Source organism: Aythya ferina (assembly GCF_964211825.1).
Source record: "Aythya ferina genome assembly, chromosome: 2".
Lineage (NCBI taxonomy): Eukaryota > Metazoa > Chordata > Aves > Anseriformes > Anatidae > Aythya > Aythya ferina.
The window spans coordinates 4,948,042-4,961,327 of NC_140297.1; the positions used below are offsets into that span (position 1 = coordinate 4,948,042).

Consider the following 13,286-nt stretch of genomic DNA (forward strand, 5'->3'; position numbering starts at 1 on the left):
CGTGATACAAATAATACTTGAAAAGTGCTCGGCTTTGTTATTTTTGCTTACTTAATATATATATTCAGCATGTCTTATGAAGTGGAGGACTCTTCTCAGGTGTATACCAGAGGGATTTACCTCCCTTATCAGCACTATGTTTAGTCTACAGCTACAGGTTTTTACCTAAGCTCCATCTAAAGTCAGGGGACAGATGATGTTTCATCCCATCAGAAACTACATGAGAGAGGATGGTGAATCATGCTTCCAAGCTGCCTCTCTCTCTTCACAAAACTAGCTGAGATTTAGACTAGATGTTCCTAAAGCAAAAGGAAACAAATCCTACCTGCTGAGTTGACTTGATTAAGACATTAACTATGTCCTAAATCTTACCCAGCCTCTCACCCCAGTGCTCCTGCAGTTCTGAATATACTCAGCCATCAGACCATAACAAATCTTTGAGCACTTGTGCCCTATTTCCTTTTTCCACTACCTTTTATAGGAGTTCTGCCAGTCGTAAAAGGCAGTGGAAGGTGAGTGTCCCAGCTTTCCGGATTTGGGAAAAAAAGAAGAAGAAAAAAGTGACTGAAATAATTGTATCATATTTGGTCATTTACTTCTGGTTAGGTGTGTTCTATGGTTCTACCTCTGCTTAAAGACCCCTCCTGGTCTGGAGTGGAATTGTGTTTGATATTAATGTTTTACCTTTGATATCTGCAGGGGCAAATGTTTTGATACCCAGTTTGTCAATGCAAATACATGACACACGTTCTGTCAAGCCAAATCTAAGGCTGTGTAATACAAAAGTTTGGGGCTTTGGATTACTGTATTACTGATTGCATATTTAGCTTTGAAGCACAGAGCATCCCACCAGAAATTGAAACTGAACATTGAAAAAGAAAAAATGATGGTTTTAATCAATGAGCAAAGGAACTTTAGCTCTTACCATTGAAGCAATCCACATTTTTCATTCCCTGAAATTAATCGTATTGCTCAAGGTCTCCAAAAATGATGCACTGCTTATTTTATTGTTAGTGTTACGAAGACATATGTAAGAAAGGAGGGATGGTGAATCTCTGCTTTATGGTGACAATAATTGCAGTCCATTGCTGAAAGCAGAATGGATGGGACTCAGATTTAAACATGAAAGCATCATCATGTTGTCGTCTGAATTTCCATTATGGTCATTGCAATCTTTGCAATTATTAGAGAGGTGTAGTCACTGCTGTCAATAGATTCCACAGTGCACTTCAGCTCAGTTGAACGAAAGCAACCTGATGAAACACAAGAGCATCCAAGGCCATTTGACACCCCCCTGTGGTGTCCAAGACATACGCATAGAACTGGCAAGCATGACACAGGACCTGTGCCATTTTGGGGAGGCAACTGGAAGCTGTAGAAAGGCTTTAGCACAACTGAATTGACAATCCACTCAATCAGTGGAAGAGCTGTCTAGATTCTAGATTCTTATATATTAACAGTGAGCTGCAAGACACCTGGTATCTTGTCATGAAATTGTAGGGTAAAGATATTGTGTTGCTGGAAATGGATGTCAACAAGGTTATGATTATACTCAGAATGATACCAGGTGAAAGCTCAGTCCCCAGTTCTTCCTGTGAAAATACTTACCTAATAACTGACTGCTTTCTATTCTTTCCAGGGTTTCTTTGTGTCAGTATTTTACTGCTTCTTGAATGGGGAGGTAAGTAGTGTCTTCTGCTGTCAGCGTGATTAATTCTTGGGAGGTGGAACCTATTTGAGTGCCTGATTGTAGAGCATGAGATGTTTTTACATGAGGTCATAGTCCCATCAGTCTGTTCCTCTTGAAGAAGTTTCTGTTAATGTGCATCTGAATTTCCCAGCCCTCTTTGTGGGTGTTCTGTGTTCACAAAACTTTATCCCATTCAGCTCCAGCTGGGAGGGCAGAGCAGAAGAGGAGTATTCTCAGATTGTATTTTTTTTTCCCACATTTTAAGAAAACCTTCTTTGAGGTTTCTCATTAATTCTTAACATGATTTCTGGGCATACATAAGCAGTGCTTCTCATCTGGGCTCTCATTAAGGTTATGCTACAGGTGACCCATTTTTTTTAATGGGATTGCCATGCTGAGCTGAGTGAGTTAGTTTTTCTGTGTGGGTATCTCTGTCTAAGTGATCAATACCTGTTGTAAATAATCGGGAACAGGGTTGGTGTGCTCCTTTTGAATTAGTTCTGGGGAACTGATACTCATGTAAGAAATGTCTCACTAATATCTCTTTGTGTTTGATTTACACCACAAAGTGTGAGAGATTTATTTTTTTCCCTGCTTACAGTGCCTGTGTCTAATTTATCTGCATTATGCATGTCATTTTATTCCAGTTAAAGTTTGTGCCTCTGCAGAAATGAATCTAATGTCTTAGTTATTCCTGCAGAATCAGTATATATTTTATATGTACTGCTTTTAGTTTCATTGTGAGCTCCCTATGTGGCACTATGTAAAGGAATGAGCATGTCTCCTCACCTTTCTAGACGTCAACCAATGAAGCACCAGCATTTTGGTGTTTCTTTTTTGTTGTTGTTGTTGTTGTTGTCTTTGGTTTTATTGTTGTTGCTTTTTGCTTTTCTTCATTTCATGCCTTCCTCATATTAACTCAACTCTGAGGTGATGTTAACAAGAAGCAACACTGCTTTCCCAGGTTAGGCACATGCTATTTTTATAAACAGCCAGCAGAGTGTCTTCGGCTCTCTTTCTAACCTTCCTCCAATGAATTATGACCACTCCATCTGCCTCTTAATAAGTAGGTAAAGTCTTCCCCCAAAAGTACTGACTCCTTAACTGGGACAACAGTTACCTGAAAACCTTGCTACCTATCTGAGTTGTTTTATGATCACACTTGTTTTTCTTTTTTGTTTGTTTGTTTTTCTTTCTTTTGTTTGTTTTTTATCGTGAGCCATTGTGCTGCACAATCTGATGAAGTTGAAGGAACCAAAAGACTCACGTATCAACAGTCAGAACTTTGTATTAGCCCAGCGCACTTCTATTTTGTGGACTTGAACTAGGGCCAGGTCATACCAGGCTTTCGCTCTTCTGGCTGCTCTTGGATTCTTTCAGCTGTCCTGAAGTGGAAGAAGCATCTCCTTCTTCACTACAGCAGTCTGAAGTTTTCTGTCCACGGCCATGAACCCACTTCCCATGCAGTAGCTTTCTGTATAACTAGTTCAAGCCATTCAATACAATCTCCTTCTCATCAGGTTAACCTACACCTCTATTTGCTCACCTGCACAACTCTAGACATTACTGGCAGTATGGGCTAGCTCTCTGCTGATTCTGATGCTTGCCTAGACACTTAGCTCACATGTAGACACCTACAAACAGCTAAAGTTGTAAGCTAAATCTTCCCTGCTCTCATATGTTTACATAATGTATAACTTGACTGACTAAACCATGGCAACTGCCTAAATAAGTCTTTGAGATATAACATAAGACTAAGTTCCCCAGATATTGCAGCATTTTCTCTTTGAAAAGGGACTTTGGATTCATCTTATGGTATTGTGGGCACGTCTTTGAAGTATCATAAAGGTTATAAAGGGTAAAATTTCCTGCTCTGTTCCAGCTGCAGCTCTGCAAAGCTTAGAAACAAGTAGAAAATTCAATGGCTTTTCAGACTCTTCTGAGTTTCTAATGATGTTGACCAGAAAAAAAATATATGTATCTTATAGTAAACCATTGTAAAAGCTCTCCCGTGTGATACCGCCTATCCTTTCCAGATCTCCCTACAGTCATAAAGTATTCTAAAACAGCTTATGTTTCCCACATCACATTCCAAAGCCACATCAGACTGCAAACGCTTGCAATTATGCCGTGTCTTGCCTCCTTGTGAAGTGTAACCTGTACAGGCAGCATTGCCAGAAAAAGGCATATGTGAGGGCCTTGGTTGTTAGCACAGCGAAAGTGTTTTTCCTTATCATTAAATTCCATATTTAAGCAGTGAAAACTATATTCATTTATTGCTCAGTTAGATTTGCAGTACATTAAGCATTCCTCAGATATCTACTATGAAAAATCCTGTATTTCTTAGTCCATGTGAACAGGATCACATTGGAAAAGAAGTACCAAAATATCATTTGCATTCTCCTACATCAGTTGCTTTCAGGGAGTCATCTCAGCTAGGAGTGGTGATGAAGGAAATGCCACTCAATCTCCCAGCATTGTAAGTAAAATCCACAGTAGATTTAGCTCATTTAATAGTTAATTGCATCATCCGATAAGATTGTAGTGTAACAAAGACTTTTTTTATTTTGAGAAGTGAATCTGCATAAATGTCCATATGGAATAGTTATTGCAGAACTTCCATAAATTTCCTCTTCGTAGAACAGCCTGAAACCTTTATAAATATCACTGAAGCCTTGATGAATTATCATCTCTTTAGTCAGCCTGGTATTCCTGTCTGTGTGATAGATGAGCTGATGATTTGCTGTCTCAGAAGTTTATAAATACATCAGGTTCTCCAGCTATGACAGACTTGGGTACTTTAAATGCATGCAATAGTCTTTAGCAGGTTATTTAGCCCACACAGTGCCAAGCCTGCTCTTAATTATGACACAAACAAAAAAAATATATAGAAAATTAATTAATTTAAAATTTAAATAATGCTGTGATCTCAGCTGCATCTCCACCATTTCATATTTGATAGATGCCACTAGGTTCTTGTAAACTCCTAATGACAGTCTGTAGTAGAGCCCATGACTGCTGGCAGTAGAGTTCACACAATATGGATCACAGATGACAGTTATCAAAGTTTCTGCTTTTTGTCAGTGTTCTACCTGTTAAGTTTGCAAAAGAAGCAGAGAAGAGTTTCTGCTGTGTAACATCTTGTAGCCTCCCTTTATTTAAACAAATGTGGACTTATGACTTAGAGCAGAAATTTGTTGCTTCTCTTCCTAAGAGCAATTTTGCACCAGATCAGAGGAATTATATTTCCCTCGATTCCACAACAGATTTCAGACTGATGTAGGAGGAGCTTTGTTGGCTGCAGTGAGAATTAAGCTGATGGGCCAGGTGTTGAGAGAGTGTGTATCATTCAAGCCCCCTTTCTGGAGATATGGCTCTTCAGGTATTGAATATAAATGTCTTTCCAAGCTGATACATAATATTATACACAAGCTATTCCAGTGAATCAAGGGAGAAGAAGCAGTTTAGATACAGAACTGACAGTCTTTTTTTTTTTTTTTTTTTTTTCTGAAAAGCTCTGAAGCTCTGAAGCTGTTGTGAACAAACTGCATGTGCCAGGGATGGGCATGAGGGGCCACTAGCACTTGACTCATACTAAGCAGCTCTAGAGACGTTATGGAAAAAAGTTGTCCTTGTTGGATGCATAGAACATCTACTAAACCTAGAGGGCAAAAATATGCAAATTTCATTTAATCTGAAGCATCTCTGCACTTCCAAGAAAATTGAGATCAAGATGTTTTGAGAATCCCAGATGTTATGAAAAATGACAATGACAAAAGATGTGTGCATTTTCGTTACATAACACTTTAAAAGTATGAATGTTGGTTGTGGGTTTTTTTTTCAGTGACTGCAAAAATCAAAATGCTCCTCAAAAAGTTCTCCATCAATTCACAAATCACAAGATTGAATTTAATTTCACATAACATAGGATTTAACAAATGAAAAGTTTAAGATGGAGTTCTCTTGGAACAAGAGTAGATGTTGGCATGGAGCTGTGCTGAACAGAATATACTTTCACAGAACTTCTATTGGATATTTTTTTCCTAGAATCATAGAATTGTTTGGGCTAGAAGGGACCCTTAAAGATCATCCAGTGCCACCCCCTGCCATGGGCAGGAACCCCTCCCAGCAGCCCAGGCTGCCCCATCCAGCCTGGCCTTGGGCACTGCCAGGGATGGGGCAGCCACAGCTCCTCTGGGCAGCCTGGGACAGGGCCTCACCACCTTCTGAGTAGAGAGTTTATTTCTTACTACAGTTCATTAAAGAAAACTTTAGGATATTTGAGTTGATGAGAATTATTCTACCTAGATCAGTTTGATTGTAACATAATAATCTATAAGCAGTGATATGCTTTCATGGTATTTCATCTTTATGTAAGTATGGATGAGAGAATAGATTTATAAAAAAAAATAAATCATCTCTTCAGCCTCTGTAGTGCAAGCTGATGAATTCCATCCAGCAACTGTACTTGATAGTATGTGTTTAATTAAAATGCTTGTCTTTTAAAAGGTTGTTTGGTGTGGGATTCATCTCACATGGTACATGATTTTTCTGACAATGATCTTGAGAAATGAATGTTGGAAGAAAACATTATCTATCAAGGTCACTGCCAGATCTGAAACTTAATAAAGGCTCAGTGAAGGTTATAGTCCTTAGGCATATGTAGAATATTCTTGAAATTCCTTTATTTGCATGATATGAAATCTAGGATAAATATTCATTATAATTTCATTACCAAAAGAGACTCACTGTTATTAGGCCTAACAAATGATCAGTGAAGACAGGGAAAAAGTGCACTTACTGCGTTTCATATTCCAAGTGTATCTAACTGTATGGTTGTGTTAGCTGTGGTCTTATAGCTGCTGTTGGTTGGAGTCTGGAAGGAAGGAGGTCAGATCTCAGATGCAATGTACCCTAGAAAAGGAAATAAAATATTTCTGGTCAGCCACTGGTAACCCTTCAGAGGAATGAGAACTTCACTGGGAGGCCTGTCTCCAGTCCTGTTACCTCAGCAAAGGCATGATGGAAACAAGAGGATAAAGAGGGAAAGGATCCCTGCCCCCAGAGAATACCTCTTCTTGTTGTTAGGTGCTTTATGTCATTTCCAATAGCCATCAGTGTTGACCCCTGAGAGAGTTCTCTGATCTTTGGGAGACTTAACAACCCTAATAGGAGATAATAACATAGCTGTACAATAACAGAGTGCTTGTGAATGAAGGTGGTGATGTGTTAGAGTGACCCAAATTTATAAAGTGATACTGCTTGATGAATGGGAAAAGAGAGAAGTCACCTCTAGCAAACAAAATGAAGGAAATAAGGGCAATCCTGATCAAACACAATGGCAAAAATAAAATAAAATCATACTGAGGGTATATCAGCATTAGAAGAAAGGCTGAGAGGCATTTTGAGATGTCTAACTTTGTATGTAGTCAAAATGGATGGATAATTCTAAAGTGTTGGACCAGAAACCTTCTGGGGTCCATTCTAAACGTAATTATTCTGTAATTCCTGAGTCTTATATCCATAACAAGGTGGTTGTCCTTTAACCATGCCTGGGGAGGATACACAGCTAGCAAGGGTTGTGTCTGAAATTCTCTTGCAAAGAATGAATTCTCATCTCAAGCAAATTCTAGTATTATCTGGTCAATATCAACAATCAGCTATGAATTCACATTTAAGATAGAAAGCAATTATCTGACTTAGATGGAAACCATAACCAGAGAGCAACAGAACACGTAACTTCATTAGATGGCACTGTAAATTATTCTCACAACTAGGTGCAAGACAAGGATAAATATGTTTAATTTTTGTATATTGACCCTTTACCCAGGCACCATCTGTCTCTCAAAATCTATTAAGCTCAAAGTGGCTTACTTTGATCTGATCATCTTGGGAGGCTATTCATTATAATAGCCAGCTATGAATCATGACCTAAATGGTTAGTCATCCACCTGCCCATCAATCTAAGCAGACTTCACATTAATCATCCCAAACCCAAAGGACACGCATTAAGCGTTCCTCCAAATCGCTGAATAAATATGAATATGGGGGTGGACTAGAGGGCTAAAGTTTAATTCCGTCTTCCACAATTATTGTTTTCTGAGCAAAGGGACCCAACAATATGGATGTGAGTACTATTGTTAAATGCCCCTGGGAATGACTGGTCAATATAAAGTCAAACCTTCCCGTTGGGACCACCAGGTCATGGTTCATTACAGGACTACAGTCTCCTTCCACTGCCCATCTCCTCACCCAGGTGTTTTCTGGTAGAAAGTCACCTTCACAGAAAATCACCTGTGAGTCCAGCAGGTCTCTTCAGAGTAGCATCCTATAAGAAAGAGAAGATCTAGGCATGCTGAAGGATAGGAACTGGCCTGAAGATCCTTCCACACCCCGTTTTCCTTTTCATCTGCAGTGCTGCTGTTGTGGCAGTGACTCCAGAGCACTCCACAACAAAAGCACAAAGTCTTGGCTTGGGCTGATTGCATTTATGGCCTCCCCCTCAAATGGTTGGTTCTGCTTTTTACCAGTCCCTTTGCGGCCCAGAAAAAGGGAGCAGCGTTTGTCTCCTGCACAAAATGTGCAACAAATCTTTACTAGTCAGAACTGTGATATCTTCTGAAACAGTTGTATACATTAACAAAATTGCACTGTTGTAATCTTGGAAATTAGGCTTCAGTGTCCCAGTCTGGCAGGTGCTGTAGAACTATCAGCCTGTTACTGCAATGTATTGAAATGCTGCCAAAGACTCTTGGGGAAAAAAAAAATAAAAGAAAAAAGAGTTGCAAACCAGTTAAGCCAGGTAATTTGGAGGGAGAAAAAGAAACTTAATAATGGTACATAAAATAGCAATGTGATGAAAAGGTCCACCTGAGCTTCATTGGTGGAAGATTACAGGATTTATTACCACATTTCCTTTGAGCTTTGCAGATTAATTTTTATACTACATCCACTCCCTACCCTACTAGGATTAAACACTGATAATGGCATCTTTATAGAGACATTTGGCTCCTTTCTTTGTCTGATGGTAAACTGGTCATCTCTGGTCCAAGATTTGGTTCTACTGGGAGTCTTGAAAAGCTAACAATAGGGTATGGTATGACATAGGTATAGTTGTTTGGTTATTTAACACAATAAAAAAACTCAGTCCTATCTCTCTGAGAGCATTAGTGTTCCTCATCACCAGATCCTCAAGTCTGGCAGTTCAGTGAGGTCTGTGCTTAGGCCGTTCTGTTTCTTTGCTTCCATTCAGGATTACACTTACTTAATCTTTACAAGGATCTGGGCTTGGTCCATAGGCTTTTTCACAACATTTACTGTTAATGCCTTTTAGATTAAATACCTTTCTCTCTTGAGGAACACCTTACTCCTCTGGAAAACAAGGTATTATGTAAAGCATCGCCTTACTTTAAATTCTAATATATAATGGATGGAATTTATTCCCCTAATGTCGGACATCTGATACACACACATTTGCAGGTAAGCTGATCACTCTCAACTCCCTTTATAGGCAGTGATTCACGCAAATGAGAGTAGAATTCATTTGACCTATTTCAATTGTCTCTTTTGGAGGAACTGTTGCCAGCATCTCTTGGCCATTCCTGGCTGTGTCTCTGCTGGATACATGCAGAGGCCAGGGCTTCAGAAGCTTCCTGGAAGCAGATTACACTACAGGATCAGACCCAATGAGACAGACTGGTGCCCTGAAATTTAAAGTCTTCATAGCCAGTTCTCTCTTCCTGCTCTTTTGAAAGTCCCTCTTCCTCATCCATAGCTTACAATATAATTGAATAAATCTTCATCAACTTTCCCACAATTTGCACCACCATTTGCAACCAAAGATGTTTAAAGTCCAGGGTGATTCTCCAGTGACCTCCAACTGCAGCACCAGGATCTGAAGCACAGCACAAAGATAAGTGAAACTTGATGAATTTGTTACTAAAACTGATTTTCACAGAGCAAAAACTGGTCTATTGCAAAGCCCATTGAGAACTATAGGAACTACTTTTCTTCCATTTGCTTTTAGATCAGGTTTTCTGGGAGTAAAAAGGGGCATATGAACAAGACAAGAACATAATTAAGGTTTTATGGTCATTAAGGTTATATAATCATTAAGGTTATATAGTCACAGACTGCTGAGCGTGACTCTTCAGTAATCAGAGTCCCTGTTGTCCCTCTGCCCCTCACTTGTTAACATTTGCATGTGTGGTATATCCTCTGGGGACAGAGTATGGAGGGGTCCCAGCAGTCTTCCTTTCAGCTTCCATTGCCATGACGGATCCTTTAATCCTATTGTTATTATCAGAGTCTTCCTTTTTACCTCTGTCACTACTCTTATATTTCAGTATTGCATCAAGAAGCCCCCAGTGAATGGACCTTTTTGTTCTAAGCACTGTGTAAATGGTTCGAGCTATCTTCTGTCTGCTAATAAGACATGACATTTCTTCCAAAAATTTATTTTAATGTCACTGAAGGCTCCTTCCTCAGCTCATTTCTAATTGATGGCTGCAAGAAATTAGCCAGCAGCTAGTGTGTAGCACAAATAATAGCAATATGAAGTTACTGTCCATTTTGTCAAAGCAAACCCTCTTTGCATCTTTTCATTCTTTTTCTGCAAAAAAGTAGCCAGCAGCTAGTGTACAGTACAAATAATAGCAATATGAAGTTGCTGTCCATTTTAACAAAAGCAAACCCTCTTTGCATCTTTTCATCCTTCTCTCCATCCCTTCCATTCTTTTTGTTGTTCTTCTGATGGGAGGCTTTTAATAATTTTCTCTGATCAGATGTGAATTTTTGTGATTTTCAGATGTGATGTCAATGGTTGAGAATTTCTCAGTTGGGTGATCCAGTTGGGATAAACAAACTATCACCCACTGACATGTCTGTCCCATCAGCTGAATTCTTTCTCTTGACTGCTGAGAGAAGTGCCCACAGTCTGTAAGCACAAATCTGTTGGTAAATCTGATTTGACCACACATTCAGGAACTGTGATTATGATTACATCTAATTTGATCGCACGTTCAGGAACTGTGATTTGCACAGGGGGCAAAATGCAAAGAGAGGAAAAGGGTGACTCTGAGGGAGCAACTATGTGAATGAAAAAGACAGACCAAGGGTCACTGCAGAGAACCGAGCTGTCTGCTCGGCCGTGTGGAGAAACTTCACATCATGTCAAGCAACTGAAGTTACACAGGGATGAAGCTTGTAAATTGTATTTACAAGGCTGTTTGATAAGCTTTAACTGCTGATGGTAGTGTGTATGCTTCTTTGAGCTAATACTGGCAAATGCTGTTAATTTCAGGTCATAGAGGTGCTAATGCTGACTCTAAGACATGGTACTGCCTCTACAAATGCTTCACAAACAGGCGTAGTTGTTCTGATGATTAATAACTGGGTTTGAAGTTGCTATTTTGCTTTTTCTGTTCTTCTTCGTCCCCTGTGTAATAGCTTTTTTTTTTTTTTTAACGTATTATTATAGCAGTTACAGCCATTTTTCTTTTTTTTTCTTTTCTGACCTGAAGTTAAGCCAGCATTTTGTCTCTGAGTTCAGCTGTAAGAGATAAATTTGAGCTTAACCTTTCCTGCTTGTGCTTTGGTCACGTCCTAATTGCAGTGAATTATTTTCTCATTAAAAAAATGCTTTGCACTTATCCTCGTAAGTGCAGAGTCTATTTTCACGGGGCTAGACCATTAGGAATGGCTCCAGCTGTACAAGACAACAGCACTTTTGTTACTACTTTTTACACAAAGCTGGTAAGCAAACCATGTCATAAAAGCCATTCAGACAACTGCTTGTTTAGACTCACGTCTTTATCTCCAGGTGTCTCTTTTTGACTTGATTGGTTTGAAGCTCAAATGATAAATCTAATCTGGCTTCTCTGTCGGAGTAAGTATCTGCTCACACAAGTTGCTCAGAAACTTTACTTTTGCATCAGAGATGAAAAAAATCACCTTTATGAAGGACTTAAGTGGGTCGCGGGCTCTCTGTGTAAGGGTGAATTCCACTCCACCAGAATGGAGGAAAAAACTTTATTAACAAAATCTCAATATTTGGTGACATATGGGGAGAAATGAGCATTCAACAGGCAATGTCCCTCTTCAGAATAAGTCCCATGTTCTTCATGGGATGATTTCAAGATACTAGTTATCCTCTGACACTTTACATCTTATTACATTTGTATTAGGTGCCCAACATTTAGCGAAGCTAGTTTTGCACTCGATGGAGCAAGTTGTACTTAATTTAATTCCACATACCTAAACCACCTCCTTTGGGGGAACATCTCTTTCTCCAGTAACTACACTGACAGCATAAATAATTGGCCAAGACTAAGTACCAAGCTTTCAGATGATACGCATCCAACCTTGCACGTACAAGACACCTACATTCTCTCCTGGGTGTATGTTATATGCTCCCTTAAATCCAGAAGCAGAAGTAAATATCCCTTTGCCACTCCAGGTAGAACCATGGTAGATTTGCAAATAGTGACAGCCAGGGAAGCACAGCACCATGATGCGTATTCCTTCCACTGTTCCTCATATTATAACTAGATGTTCAGTGAGCTAGTGAGGGCTGTTGTATGAGACAAGTTAAAGTGAGCAGTGCAGGTGGCTTCTACTTAGTAGTGTAGAGCTGAGTCAGCCCATCCTGCCTCTGGCTGTCTCATATAAACATCTCATTTAACTCACTTTGTAGGCTGACCAGCCTCCACCTTGAAACTAGTGGGGGTGTTTGTACCTACGACTTCATAATAAGAGGGTCTTCCAGAAATCCTCTGAAGTGTTTAACCACATTGTTCTCATTCCGAGCTCAAATTCATTTGTGATGATAGTGCTTCTCCTGGCAGTGCTGTTTTTCAGCTTAAATCCTTCTTTCTCTTTGGTGTTCACTCTTTCGCTTCTCCATGCAAGTGGTTCCCTGATAGACTTTATTTTTCTAGGGTCTGTCCCACCCCTATTAACTGTGAACCACATTAGTTTATATTTAATTAAATCGACAATTCAAAATCAAAAGAAAGAAACCTGCTGTGGTGCTCTCCTCACCTTGCTATAAACACGTGCAACAAAATTGTCTCAAGTGTTAGAGCAAGCAGCACAGATCACACAGAACCAAGAAAGTACCCAAAGAAAGAAATCCTTGGGTCTGTTTTGCCCAGTCTGTACCTGCCAAAAAGATTCTGGTAGAAAAGCCATATTTCCAACTTCAGGATTCCCCTGCCAAGGCACCAAAGAGGGAAATTGCAAAACTGTTTTCCAAGTTGTTCCTTACAAATCTAAAATAGGGTGTGCTTCATTTACAACTCCTGTGATGATAGGGCTCAGAGTTTCTAAGCAGTGCTACAAGCTATGGGTCTAACTCTGTGAAGACCCACCAAGAAATGAGAGAATTGCAATCATCTGAGACATGGAGTGCAGATCCCCCCTTCCCATGCTGTGCTTATAGACCACTGTATGTATTAACCATTATTCCCATTCATCTAAGACACTTCATGCTGACAGTGTGGGGTTTGGGTGGGAAATACGACTTCTACTTGAGTTCATCAACTCATTCAAGCACCCACTATAGACAGCATGTTGGAGCTGGTCTGAGGTGGGGCTG

General features: G+C 39.6%; 1 protein-coding gene across 6 annotated transcripts in view; it reads left to right on the plus strand.

Moving 5' to 3' along the window:
• Nucleotides 1-13,286, plus strand: part of CRHR2 (corticotropin releasing hormone receptor 2) — a 158,010-nt gene that overhangs the window by 141,850 nt on the left and 2,874 nt on the right. For all 6 annotated transcript variants that reach the window (XM_084509367.1, XM_084509365.1, XM_084509366.1 and 3 more), the window contains one exon: nt 1,640-1,681. In XM_084509367.1, the coding sequence (XP_084365493.1) occupies nt 1,640-1,681 (42 nt within the window). The remainder of the gene's footprint in view (nt 1-1,639; nt 1,682-13,286) is intronic.